A 14,154-nucleotide genomic window follows, 5' to 3' on the forward strand; every position below is an offset into this window, starting at 1 on the left:
AGAAAAGGCTTCCTCACACTAAGGGCAGATGGTAGCGAGATGCCTCACACTCCTGGGTATCCCCGGGAACCATCCCAGAAGAGCCATTCTCCAGAACTTGGGTTGAAGGAAAAGGCTGGCTACATAGGGAAGTGGACCTCCTCCTCCTGGTGCTCCAGGTATGAGCACCTGGATACTGGGCTCTTCTGAGCAGATGTCACAACACCACTAAGTAAATATCACATCACAACAAAACAAGGTTGCCCAACCTGAGCTTGCTGAAAGTCAAGCTCCTTTGTCAAATTGGAACAGGGATGGTTCAAGTAGATTAGGAATTCAACCTGAGCCCTGCACTACTCATATTTTCTAATGATCAGAGTGTTTGTTCTTGGCACAGCAGTGAGATGGTCTCCTCTGCTTAATTTCCATCCAAGAAGTTTCAAAATTGCCTCTGTTTTGGGTGCCCAACTTGAGACACCTTGGTCCTACTGAAGGCACGGGTATTGCATGTGGTCAGCACTTCTGAAGGGCAGGCCAAAGGTGGACCCTAAATTGGGGATCCAAAAACTGATGTATCCAGAATCAGAGGCCACATCTGAACATTTTGTCCCTGCTTCTTTTGACCCATTTGCTTGGTTCACGGGGCAAAAATTCGCTATAAACAATACTAACTTAATTAAATCTTCTACTCAGGTAATTATATCACACCTATCACTGGGATACCTGAACTCCTTGCAGAAAATGTTTGTGCTATTATCTCAAATTGGCTCACAGCAGTAGTTTGTTCCTAAAATGAGCCCTGGGCTAGAACAGCTGCAGCACTCACATATACAGATGTATCTATCCTAAAACATCGGTGATCCTGGTAATTATAACAGTGCATCTGAGTGGTGACCCTTTGGGCACAATACATTAGAAAGTTTCCCATACCTGGATGAAATCCCAATAGCTGAAGTTAAGAGACTTAAGGTGGTCTCATGAATGATGCAGATACATAATGCATACTGGAGACAATCCTATTGTCTCTGAATTAAATTTTAATTCAGCAACACAGAGAACTGTGGTTACCCAGTTGCGGGGGATGGAGGGGAAATCTACTGTCTCAGATGCTATCCTATTGGCCTATTATGGGAACACTTTAGTAAGGCATATCTCTGAGTGCACCAGAGTGGAACATACTGGTGGCAGTCAGAGGGTTAATCCTGTCGCTATGGTAAAACTATGTAACAAGCTGTTTCCCCATCTTAATTTTCACCATGCTTCACAACACGTATCTCCCACTGAGCACTTCCATTCAGTTATGCTGTGATCTGAACTTGCATCATTCTGTCGCCAGTTGTATGAGTCAACTTTTCAAGAGCTCCTTCTGTTCTATCTAAAGCGCCACTGTGAGAGGGAGCTTACTAGGACTCTATGACATAGGTATCCATATAAATACCTATTTAAGCTCCCATAAAGCTAATATTTTTTCTGTCCCACTTGCCTTCTATGGCTTGCTTGCTTTCAACATTCGCGCTGATAGAATCCTTTGCATTTTCCTTAGAAGGCAGATACCCTAAGTATATTGGCTTGTTATGCACTCAGTATTTTCTTTTTATATGGCTAGTGCCCTGCAACACAGGCGCTGACTCCATGTGGGGAGCTGGCTGCCAGTAGGTACTAAGCACCCATGGAAAAAATTTAGTGGGTGCTTAGTACCTACTGGCAGCCAGCTCCCCTCTTCCCCCCCCAGCGCCTCCCGTCTGCCAGCGGCCCCACTGATCAGCGCCTCCCCTTCCTCCCAGCTCCACCTGCCCGCTGCGATCAGCTGTTCCATGGTGTGCAGGAGTCACTGGGAACGAGAGGGAGGAGAAGGGATGGTGCACGCTCGGGGAAAGGGTCGGAACTGGGCAAGAAGAGATGGGGCAGGGATAGAGGGGGTGAGAAGAGGCAGGGCACTAGGGCATGGAAGAAGATGGTGCCTGTGCCCTGCAAGATCTTTGCAAAAACTTGGGCAGGTTCATTCCTGTGTCTATACTGCAGGCATAGGCCTTGGCACAGAGCCCCAGCAGCAGAAAGTCTGACAGGAAGGGCAATTTCAGCTGTGGAGAATGATAACAGCCTAGAGGCGAAGATGAGGGGGACCAGCTCAGCTCAACAAGTGGACAGTGCTAGACAGGGAGGGTATGTGGCTGGGGCAGCTGGAGGATATGCTGATAAGCTTATCCCTGCTGTAGCTTCCTCTGGTTCTGGAGCCTCTGGTGAAATTTAAAGCTGCTCTCTCACCCCCTTCTGAAACCCGTTTGGGTTCCCCCTCCCCTGCCCTATCCTCCCTCAGGGATATCTCCCAGGCAGGGATGAAGCATTTTTGTAAACATGCAGCTTTAAATTAAGCTAGTGAATGGCCTGTGTAGCCATTTATTGCTAGAGCAGAGTGAAATTTTGATTTCCTATATAGATGACAGTGGGTTAACTGTCAATGTTAGACTGTCTGATGATAAGACAGAAAAATTGGGGGGTTATCCGGGGTTGTTTTGTGACTTGTGATAAACGGCCAATAATTAAAGTGGTTCCTTCCAGTAAAAACTGATTTTTGCCAAGCTAGTCTGAAAGCTGTATGTATTGTAACTTGACGGAGCTGAAGGTCAAAGTTCAAGTTCAGCTTGCAGCCATGTCTGGTCCCAAATCCTGCTGCCAAGTTCAAAGTAGAGCAGCATCAGTGCCTACTCACTAGAGTACCTGGCTAGGGGTCTGAAGATCAGAGTTCTATTTCTGAGTGCCACTAATTCCCTGTCTCACTCCTGTGTGTCAGTTTCCTCTTCTGAGAAATACAGTTAATACCACCCACCTTGGTAGAGTGGTTTGAGATGTTTGGGTGAAAGGCACTATATAAAAGATGAGATTTTTGTTAAAAAAAATCAAGCTCACCCAACCCCTTAAAGTCCATTTGGTGGTTGTTCTAAAGCAGACACCCCATAGCACAGAACATTAGCAGTAAATGGTTCCAGTTACTACAACTCAACTTAAAAACGTTTGACACAAGGAGCAGGGCTTTACCTCATCACCACTCTGTAAAAGGAAGTTTTGTCTTCCTTCTTTCCACCATGGATGTGCCTGTCCTTGCAAAAAGATCGTGGACCAGAACCTCAGTTGGCATAAACTGATGTAGTTTGAATGTGGTTGCAGCTATGCCAGTTTACACCAGCTTCAACAGCGCTATGCCAGTTCACACTGGCTGAGGATCTGGCCCTCTCTTTTGTAGACCTTTAACAAAGGTGGCTTTGGAGAAATTGAGACCCAGAGACATGTAAGTGGCTCTCACAAGGTCACCCAGCAAGTCAGTGACAGAGTCAGGAATTAGGCTTCAATGGAGCTATGTACATTTGCACCATCTGGGTATCTGACCCAGAATTTTCTTAAGTTTTCTGTGGGTGCTTTTGAATATGGAGTACCAGAACTAAACCTTAGACAGAAAATAAGTCCATTTCATCCATTGATGTTAATGGAGTAACACGCAGGATATATTTGGACTAATGTTTCATTGTCATTTCATGAAATAACTGACAAGATGAATACCCTTCCTTGAATAGTCTATTTTAAACTACAGAAACAAAGTTCTGAGAATTATAATTAAAGAAATATTCTCCAGTTGACATTTCCTGCTGAGATCAGGGTCATATAGACCTAGCCTGTTTGAAAAATACCAGAGACACTTGTGGTTACAGTTAGATAAATGACTATGCAAAAATGGCATCTTCTCATGCCACTATTCACACAGGGAACCGACGTAAGTTATATTAGCTAACTTCATAACAAAACCATCCCCTCACCACTCCTGCTAGCATCAATGTAGCTATGAAAGAATGGGCTGGAGTCTATTCCACCTTACGCACCCTCAGTCAAAAGGTCAACAGGATCTGCCTGGAGGATCTTTATAACTGGTCAATATTGGACCCCTTGATGATCAGCTGTCAGCATGAGTTTCCAATGCTGAACTAGGAGAAAAAAACCACACCCATCTTTCATTTTAGGAATTTGTAAGCTAATATTTGCACTTTCCACTGAACACTACAGCTGGGTAAGCAGGTGTGGCTCTGTTCTAAACTGACTTGTGCTCCCTTACAATTATGTTGCATTGGCTTGGAATGCATTATATAAACTGCCACTATTATAATTTGATGAAGAAATGAGATATGTAAGTAATTAGGGGCTAAACCAGACCACTGTACAGTGCTCAAGTAAATCAGCCTTGCATAGAGGTTCTTCTTGGAAGCAGGGAGGCACAGATAAGGTGACCAGATAGCAAATGTGAAAAATCAGGACAGGGGGTGGGGAGTAATAGGAACCTATATAAGAAAAAGTCCCCATAATCAGGACTGTTCCTATAAAATCGGGACATATGGTCACCCTAGGCACAGAATCCAGCCTGCCCTCACTGGGGGTGAAGAACTTGTGGTCAGAGGATCTGTGGAGTAGCAGATTCAGAGTTCACGCACTCATCCTTCACCCATTTTGCCCCAAGTCTCCCTTTCCTATCCTTGTACAAAAGTGGGGAAATGGGCGATGCTCTGCCAGGGAAGTGCAGTCCACATTCATGACCTTCCTGCACCTGACAGCCCTACCATGAGCTACTTCCTATGTCACTGATCCCCTCTCCATCCGTCATTGCTCAGGCCACTGAATAAAAATAAGTGTAGGCCCTCACAGTTGCATTAATGAAAGCCATGCACCTGATTCATTCCTTTTCTAAGATTATTATTTATCAGGTACCGATTGATGAAGCTGTTTAAGTGTAGTTAAGGATGCACAAGTAAATCATAAAGATGCTGGGCTGAAAGGGGTCTCAAGCACTCATCTAGTCCAGCCCCTGCACGGAGGCAGGACCAGTATTCCTTAAGACCATCCCCGACAGGTAATTGTCCAACCCGTTCTTAAAAACCTCCAATGATGGGGATTCCACAGCCTCCATTTGAAGCCTGTTCCAGAGCTTAACTAGCCTTACAGTTAGGAAGCTTTTTCTAACATCTAAACTAAATCTCCCTGCTGCAGATTAAGCCAACTACTGCTTGTCCTACCTTTAGTAGCTATGGAGAACAAATTGATCACTGTTCTCTTTATAACAGCCCCTAACATATTTGAAGACTCCTCAAGGCCTGCTCAATCTACTTTTCTCAGAGGTAAATATGCCCAATTTTCTTAACTTTTCTCCATAGATCAGGTTTTCTAACCTTTTTATCATATTTGTTGATCTCCTCTGGACTCTCTCCAATAGGCGCACATCTTCCTTAAAGTGTGGTGCCCAGACCTGGACACAGTACTCCAGCTGAGGCTTAACCAGTGCCAAGAAGAGTGAGACAATTGCCTCCCCTGTCTTACATATGACATTCCTGTCAATATACAACAAGGATTAACTTGTCTTATTTATTTATTTTTGCCACTGCATCATATTGTTGACTCATATTCAGTTTGAGGTCCATTATAACTCCCAGCTCCTGTTCAGTAGTACTAATACCTAACCAGCAATTTCCCATTTTGCAGTTGTGACTTTCATTTTTATAGTGTAGTACTTTACACTTGTCTTGATTGAATTTCATTTTGTTAATTTCAGACCAATTCTCCAATTTGTCAAGGCCACTTTCAATTCTAATCCTGTCTTCCAAAGTGTTTGAGACCTCTCCCAATTTGGTGTCATCCACAAATTTCATATTTTCCACTCTATTATCCAGATCATTAATGGAAATATTGACTAGTACCAGACACACTGATCCCCATGATACACCTTCCTAGTTTGACAGAGAACCATTAATAGCTATTTTTTTAGTATGATCTTCCAAGCAGTTATGCACCCTACCTTACAGTAATTTCATCTAGACCATATTTCCCTTTTTTGTTTATAAGATTGTCATAGGGGACTGAGTCAACAGCCTTACTAAAGATCTGGATAAATCACATCTCCAGTTTCCTCCCTATCCACTGGGCAAGTAACTGTGTCAAAGAAGTAAAATAGGTTGGTTTGGCATGATTTGTTCTTGACAAATCCATGCTGGCTATTCCTTATAACTTTATTATCCTCCAAGTGTTTACATATTGTTTAACAATTTGTCCAGTATCTTTCCAAATATCAAAGTTAGGCTGACTGGTCTATAATTCCCAAGGTCTTCTTTGTTGCCCTTTTTAAAAGAGAAGTACTATGTTTGCCCAGTCCTCTGGGACCTCACCAGCCCTCCAGGAGTTCTCAAAGATAATGGTTCCAAGTTCCTTAAGCACTCTAGGTTGAATTTCATCAGGCGCTACTGACCTGAATACATCTAACCCACGTAAGTATTTTTTAAACCTCTTCTTTCCCTATTTTGCTGTGCATTCCTTCCCTCTTGTTATTAATATTAATTGTGTTATGTATCTGGCCACAAGTAACCTTTTTGGTGAAGACTGAAGCAAAAATAGGTGTTAAACACCTCAGCCTTCTTGGCGTTGTCTGTTATTAGCTCTTGTTCCCCCACTAAGTAGAAGGGCTATACTTTATTTTGTCTTTCTCTTACTCCTAATGTATTTATAGAACCCTCTTCTTATTGTAATGTATTTCCCTTGCTAGATGTAATTCATTTTGTGCCTTAGCCTTTCTGATTTTGCTACTACATACTTGTGCTATTCTTTTATACTCATATGCATAAGGGTTGCAGAAGTATGTCCTTGTCTTTTCTCATCATCAGCTGTATGCTGCGTTGTGGGAACCCGATCTAGAACAAATCAGAGAGGGAAATGTCTGTTTGATGTAAAAATGCTCAACATATTTCTTACTACAGCCCTTATGGAAAAGTCCAGTGGAATTTAAAAAGGATGAAACTTTCGTAGCAGTTACTCAAGAAGCCTATAGAATTAAACAAAGAACAGAAACCTTGTTCTAGAGTTTTTAAACCTGCTGATTGATCTAATAGGGAATTGTGTCCAGTCTGTGGACAGACTTATGACAAATGTTGGGGTTTAAAATTGTATATAAAAAAAGTTTATCATAACCCCATCCACAGAGAGGATACATGATAAGCATTCTCTATATAGAATTTTAAACCCCACCCATAAAAAGGATACAATTCCTGATTAGAATGATCAGAAGGTTTAAAAACTCTACAGCAAGGTTACTATTCTCTATTTAATTCTATGTAACTTTTCCATTGGGGAATCCTGAGTTCCTCATTTCCCACTCTAGTTTGCTCTAGATCATTTTCTTATAGACAGAGGCATACAGCCAATGGTGAACTAACAGAGCCCTGGTAGGGAAGGGCAATATTTTGTCAGAGCCAAAGCACATTTTTTTCCTCGTGCTTGGAACATCTGCTCACCTCACTCCCTCAGATTTACCGACACTCCATTTATAACAAGGCTAACAAGATCATCATTAACTTATGTGAGGAAATCTCATGAGTTTCCAGTGGAATGATGTTATGCAAAGGTGCTATCTCATAGCATCTCCTCAATTCCCTCCCAGTGCAGGAACACTCCACATAAAAGTTGCAGTGCCCCCTATTGACAGAAATTACATGTGGGACTTCTGTGGAGTTGGAGGAAGAATGGAATGTGATGCATCTTTGTCTCAGCACTCTGATTCCTCTGACAAAATTTGGGACCATTCAGTGGGGAGTTTACTTCTATTTTCACTCTGCTTTCAGAAATAAGAAGCCAGGTCACTCCTTCTGTTATTTTCAGACCAGCACCTTCAAGAAACTAAAAAGGAAATTCATCCTATAGCTCCAGTATCTGTTTGCTTCATCTCAAGTCTTTATGAAGCTTGTGTCAAAGTGCAGCGATCTATACCTGCAGAGTTCCCACACACACACTTTCAACATCAAAAGTGTTTAAAATTAACAACTGTACATTGACCGTATGCAGCTGACCTGTGCCTTTACAACAAAAGTTGTTGTTATGTTAGTTGCAATGGCCAAAATATCTGCAAGGCTCCTGGTAGTTGTAAGCTTTAGACATTAGCATTAATAGAAAATAAAACTAGGAAAGGGATACAATAAAAAGCACAGGGATGCTTAGAGCTTTCTACAGACCCCTTTGAACAGCTGAACCTCTTTGTTCAAAACAGAGAGCAAGCCACGGAGGGACAGCCTTGAAGCAAAATCCTCTTGATTGGCAGACATCAGTGTTGGACCAGATGTTCAGGGCAAGCTCGTTTCGTGTGCAAGAAGGAGCAATTTGATGACTTAAAACATGGCAACACATTAGCACAAGTTAAGGTGCTTTGTCAATAAAAAAAATAGCCTTCAAACTTCATGACTTCCTAAAGAACAAGACAGAAATGGCTCCAAACTAGAAGAATTGTGGGGACTTTATTGATTTGAATCTCAGGTAGTTCCAGTCACAAAGGCACGGATCATTGGTAAGTCTTTGGATGGTGCAAAGGAGGGTGCGCTGGGTGTTTCCTGTCCAGTGCTAGTAAGAGTGGACACAAGTAAGGATAAGTATTGAGCATATCTTCCACAACTGAGCACCAGGAAGTTTCAAGCCCCCAGACATGTTTCTGCTGAACTCACTTGGGTAAAAAAGGGGCATGATATGGATGAAGAACGAGTGTGTCTGGGGAGATATGGATGTCAGTCTCTAATTCTTAGCTGGTTAATGAAGCACTCATCTATTAGCCCACCATAAAGCCTTATTCCTCCCACTAAGTAGGAGTAACTTTGCAAGCAGAGCAAAGGAAGGATGGTCCCGTGGTCAGGGTGCTGACCTGAGAGCTACAAGTTCAATCCCTTCCTCTACCACAAACTTCGTGTATGACCTTGTATAAGTCACTTAGTCCCCCATTTGTAAAATGGGAACAATAGCACTTCCTATGTCACAGAGGTGCTGTGAATATAAAATCCTTTGGTTACTGTGAGGTGCTTAGATATTGTGGTAGCATAGGCATGGAAGCAGCTTAGGCAGAAAGCATGCTCATTGACACAGGCCTCAGCTCCCCGGCATGTCCTGTCCTGCTGGCAAATTCTTGCCTTGTGCTTGTCTGCACAACACTATACCTGCTCTGTGCAGCAAGCACCAACCCCAAAATGCAATACTCAGTCAGAGTTGTGTGTAAGACATGTTGGTCTAGAAAAATAAGAGGCCAGGTAATTCCTTCTGTTATTTCTGAAAATGGGGTGAAAACAGCAGCAATTCCTCTCTCCCCCCAGTCACCATCACACACCCTGCAGATCCTTTTCAAAGTGTATTTTCCTGGCTATGCTGACTGCATTTTCCTCAATTCTGCTGGAATAACATTGCTAAGGGATAATGTGGGGCAAATGAGTCCCCTCAGAAGCCGCGAATCTTTCCAGGCAGATTCTCCCCTTCAGCACATTATGATATAAAAGAACCTCTACACTTACCTATTTAAAGGCAGAGTTCTAGGCCATCAACTTCCTTGCCTTGTACATTAATAATCTCTCGGCCTGCCAGCGAGGCAGGAGGTGGACATTTCAGACTTCTTAACACCTTTTACTTGCCCTTGCCAGTCATTACAAAGGATTCAAAGGCATCATCCAAAATTTATGTGATCAAAACAGTAAGTAAATCCATAATATTTACCGCTAGGGAGGAATCTTCTATTCAATCCCTTCCTCTACCACAAACTTCATGTATGACCTTGTATGAGTCACTTAGTCCCCCATTTGTAAAATGGGAACAATAGCACTTCCTATGTCACAGAGTGCTGTGAATATAAAATCCTTTGGTGACTGTGAGGTGCTCAGATAATTTTAATTTTGTTGGTGGAAAAGCCCCATAAAAATCTACCTCAACTCTACCCTTATACATGGGTTCTGATTCAAAGCTCCTCAAAAGTCAGTGGGAGTCTTTCCATTGACTTCAATGGGCTTTGGTTCGGACCCATGGCACAACATCTCCAATCTTCCTCTCAGGCTTCTAAAGACCTTAGGTTTCCCTGATTTTACTAATGTTTCTCCTTTGAGATCCTGTGTATCCACGGTAGTCTGAGCTAGACCTTCCTATGTCATGTTGCACTGTGCTACGTTATATCAAAACACAAACCAACATACAACAGCAAGGATGTTTGAAAAGCATAGCCCGTGGTTCCACTCTTAGCACGACAGTCGCTTGCCTGTTTTTAAAAGTGATGTTTATTAAAGAAACATTTATGTATTAGGATGGGAAGGGTGGGTGAATTTGTGGTTAAGGCATAGGATTAGGGTGAAGGAAATCAAGGCTACACAGTCTTCAAGTGCGACTAAAGCTCTCCATTCCTCAGTTTCTTCATCTGTAAAATGAGGATATTACTACTTACCCACTTTTGTTATGTGCTTTGAGATCCTTGGCTGAAAATTGTTGTAGGCGTTTCATGTATTATTATATCATACTGCCCTGGTTGCTCTGTAGAACTAACTCACCTATTAATTTCTAATAATGTTTGTTATAAATTTAGCCTCTTAGGCTAGTGAATCATTCAAGCGTCAATCCTGATTTCTTTAAATGTATGTTATTTATAAGTATTATTTTCGTATTATTTTCAACTGGCATGTGAACTTGTTTGTTCTAAAGACTTAGAATTGTTACTCAATGTTGTGTGATATTCAAGTCACATGATATCAGTTCTGATCCCTGATTGTAAGCTTTGTAACCAGGAGCATAACAAGCAATTTCTGGTAATTTTAAAGACTAATTCAAGATTTGCAAACATTTTCAGAAATAACCCGCAATCATCTGAATGCTTTTGAACAACAAATAATATGATCCCCACAAGTCACAATGCACTGAACTTAATGTTATAGTTGTCAAAATATTCCTGAATCTGCCTCCTCCATCTACTACTTGACATGGTCAACCTGAGGCAGTCCACTTAATTTCTGTGCATCAGCTTCTCTGCCTGCAAGACAGAGAACTTCCTTTCCTCTTTCTGACAGGGATGGTCATTGGTTAAACCCTATAAAGGCCTTTGAGATCCTCAAATGAAAGGAGCTACAGAAGTACAACAAATTATCATTACCTATCTTTGTTATTACAAGTGTTTTTGTTTTACTTCGTAGACATAAACAGAAGTAGGTACTGGAAATATAAAAAGGGTTCAACACTTAAAATGTACAGCACACTGTACCTTTCAGGTTAACTCCCCTAGGTACCAAAGCAGTCATCTCCATGACAGGGACCTCATCTTCTTCAGCATTGGAGATGTTTGGGGGGAGGGCTCTTCGGCCACTCAGGCTAGAGGGAATTGGTTTTTTCTTCTCTTTGTCAGCGTGCGTTGGTTCAGACATTGTAACAGTGTTGCAATCCCCTAAAAGGAAAAAGGAAAGCAAGAGAAAAGAAAACCAAGTTAGAGCCCCACGTCTAAAAGGAAGAAACAAATAATCGTGTGCAGTGCCAATGAGCTACACCTTGTCAGTCTCACATAAATAAAACAAAGGCAGAAAGCATCAGTCTAACGATGGATTACAATCCCCTGAGGCTTGGAAGGTATTTTGTGATTGTCAAAACATATGAAAAAGAGAAGAAAGAATAAACCCAAACACAAAAGGGTTTGTCTGGGAACAGCAAGACTTTGAAACATTTGGGAGATTCCATGGGTTAGGATTAAATACATACACAACCCTCCAAAAAGGCATCACTGCAGATTAAGTGGTGAATTAATATCCCTGATGAGTGAATCTCACAAATTCTCTACCCTGATTTAATACACACACACACACACACACAAAGTATACTGCATCATGAGTCTGAAAAACTACAAAGTGTTTGAAATGAATGCTATCATATTTTGTATAGAGCTTCTACATCTTTTACACATACAAAATATCTGAAGATTTTCCTACAGACACACAGACAATAAAATCACCTCCCAAACCCTGCAGGTTGCAAGAAAAAGGGGAGAAAAACTTTCCCTCCACTGACTTCTCTAGAGTAAATCAATTAAAGGGAAATTGCAGATATTGGATGATAAGAGATTTCTCTTTGAGGCAGCATAAAGCTGATTTCACACCTAGTGTGTGTGTGTGTGTGTGTGTGTGTGTGTGTGTGTGTGTGTGTGTGTGTGTGTGTGTGTGTGTGTGTGTGTGTGTGTGTGTGTGTGTACACGCATGCATGCATGTGGCAATGACAAAGACACTGCAGCCTGCTCAGAAATAATACTCAATGCTGAGAACTCAGCTTCTTCCAAATACCCATTCAGGCAGCATTTCAAAACGTGGAAATTATTTAATAGCATTAATCTTTTAAAGAAAGTGTTTAGCTAGCCAGGGTACCTTCTTTTCAGATGTTCTCTTTCCTGTTCCTGGTAGACTTTCTCAAGTGCAATGAAATCTGGAAATAGTTCGAGGCTCTTAAGTAACTGCAGTATATCCCCTTTTCTTCCCCGCCCCCCAGCCCCTGTGGGGCTGGGAGACTTCCCTTCTTGGCAAACCCTCCCCACACCACCTCCAGGCAGCAGCAACAGCTGCTGGAGCCTTGGATGCCTCTCGCTCTTCTGCCCCACCCCCACACATATACATCAGGAGGATTTCAATATACAATTTTCAGTGTATATGTTAAAAGAAGTTTTGCCAATGCAGAACTCAGCAGCACCTCAAAGGCGGTGGGCGGGGAGGGACAAAAGTAGCTATAAGCCACCTTTACTGCTCCACACTCCTGGGGCTAATCCTGGACCCTCTCATTGCTGCTCAAAATTCTGCCAGGTGCACAGCCCCCAAGGGGATATTATTCCATCTGGGGATTGCCAGATTATAAAGGGGCATTCCCCTTTCCCTTAAGCATGCCCCTGAAGACAATGGCACAGATCCAGTCATGCTATCTGTATGCTACTTGGGCTTGTCACACTCGGGAATTTCAGCAAGCTGGTTAAACTTGCTGTATTGCCCCTTTGCACCACTAGAGTGGTGCACAGGGGCCATGTGGATCTAGCCCAAAGCTGGGTTATTTCACTCAGTCTTAAATACAGGCCAGATCCTTAGTTGATGTAAATCCATACAGATGCATTGAAATCAATTTATACCCACTTGAGGATCTGACCCAGAGCCTCTATACTGTACATGAACAAATTTCCCACATACTGTACATTGAAGTTTTGTGCATGCAAATATCTACATGCACAATTTTGCAAGTGCAAAATTAAAGTCACATTTATCATTTGGGGCCTGTATATCTGCAGTTAAATGGCCACAGCTTGGGGAATTAAATCACCCTTCTGTCTCAACATGTATTAACTGCTCTTTTACAGATAAATCCTAGTAGCAAAATGTGCTCTGATCCCCTCAGCACCAACGAACCCCCCACATTGCCTCCAGACACAATAATGTTCCTCCTCCACCCCACATAGTAAGAGTTGGTGGGAAGTAAAGGGGCAGAGAAAATGCATGAACTGAAGAGCAGCTGTTTTGTACCATCAGCGCTCTTGCTCTTCACATGCATTGCAAGCTGAAACTCTCCTGGAATTTAGTCCTGATTGAATCAGCAGGAGTGCCCATGCCTCACAATGGTGTTGGTGTAGCTGACATACTATGGCCCTGGCCACACTTGAGAGTTACAGCGCCGGTGGTGGCTTTATAGTGTTGTAACTCACTCCCCATCCACATTGGCAAGGCACATACAGTGCTGTATCTCCCTGGCTATAGCGCTGCTTGTACTCCACCTGCATGAGAGGAATAAAGAGTATAGCGCTGGTGCTGCAGCGCTGGGGTGCCAGTGTAAACAGGGAATAATCTTAGTACGCTGTAACTGACCTCCGGAAGCTTTCCATGCTGCTTTTAAGTAAAGATAACACTCTTTGTTTTGTTGTGATGCCTCTGTTTGTTTTGTTGTCAACTCCAGGCTCCTGGAGCTGCTTATCTAAAAAAACAAACACAGCTACTGTTTGCTGTGACTAGGCAGGCAGGGGGGCTCCCTTTGGAAAGCACACAGCTAGTGTTTGCTTGAGGAGAGAAACAGCACGGCAGGCGGTAGGCATGGGTTCCGTTTTGGAGTGGCTGCTTATCTGGTTTGTGAGGAAAAAAAAGCTGTTTGCTTTCAGTGAGCGTGAGGGGGTTGGGGAGGGGATCGGAACTTGCAAGGTAGGGAGCTGACAGTGTCGGCTCCAAAAATCCACTCTGTCTCTCCCCCACACTCCCTGTCACACTCCACCCCACCTTCCTTTTTGAAAAGCACGTTGCAGCCACTTGAACGCTGGGATAGCTGCCCATAATGCACCTCTCCCAAGGCCGCTGCAGATGCTGCAAA

At 42.8% G+C, this 14,154-nt stretch overlaps 1 protein-coding gene across 1 annotated transcript in view; it reads right to left on the reverse strand.

The window, feature by feature from the left end:
* F13A1 (coagulation factor XIII A chain) overlaps positions 1 to 12,328 on the reverse strand; it is a 96,314-nt gene extending 83,986 nt beyond the window's left edge. The window contains exons 1-2 of the mRNA XM_050939963.1: positions 12,189 to 12,328; positions 11,045 to 11,224 (exon numbers count right to left, since the gene is read on the reverse strand). Of these exons, the coding sequence (XP_050795920.1) occupies positions 11,045 to 11,204 (160 nt within the window). The 5' untranslated portion in view covers positions 11,205 to 11,224; positions 12,189 to 12,328. The remainder of the gene's footprint in view (positions 1 to 11,044; positions 11,225 to 12,188) is intronic.
* Between the last annotated feature and the right edge of the window lie 1,826 nt (positions 12,329 to 14,154).

This window comes from Gopherus flavomarginatus, chromosome 2, assembly GCF_025201925.1.
Source record: "Gopherus flavomarginatus isolate rGopFla2 chromosome 2, rGopFla2.mat.asm, whole genome shotgun sequence".
Lineage (NCBI taxonomy): Eukaryota > Metazoa > Chordata > Testudines > Testudinidae > Gopherus > Gopherus flavomarginatus.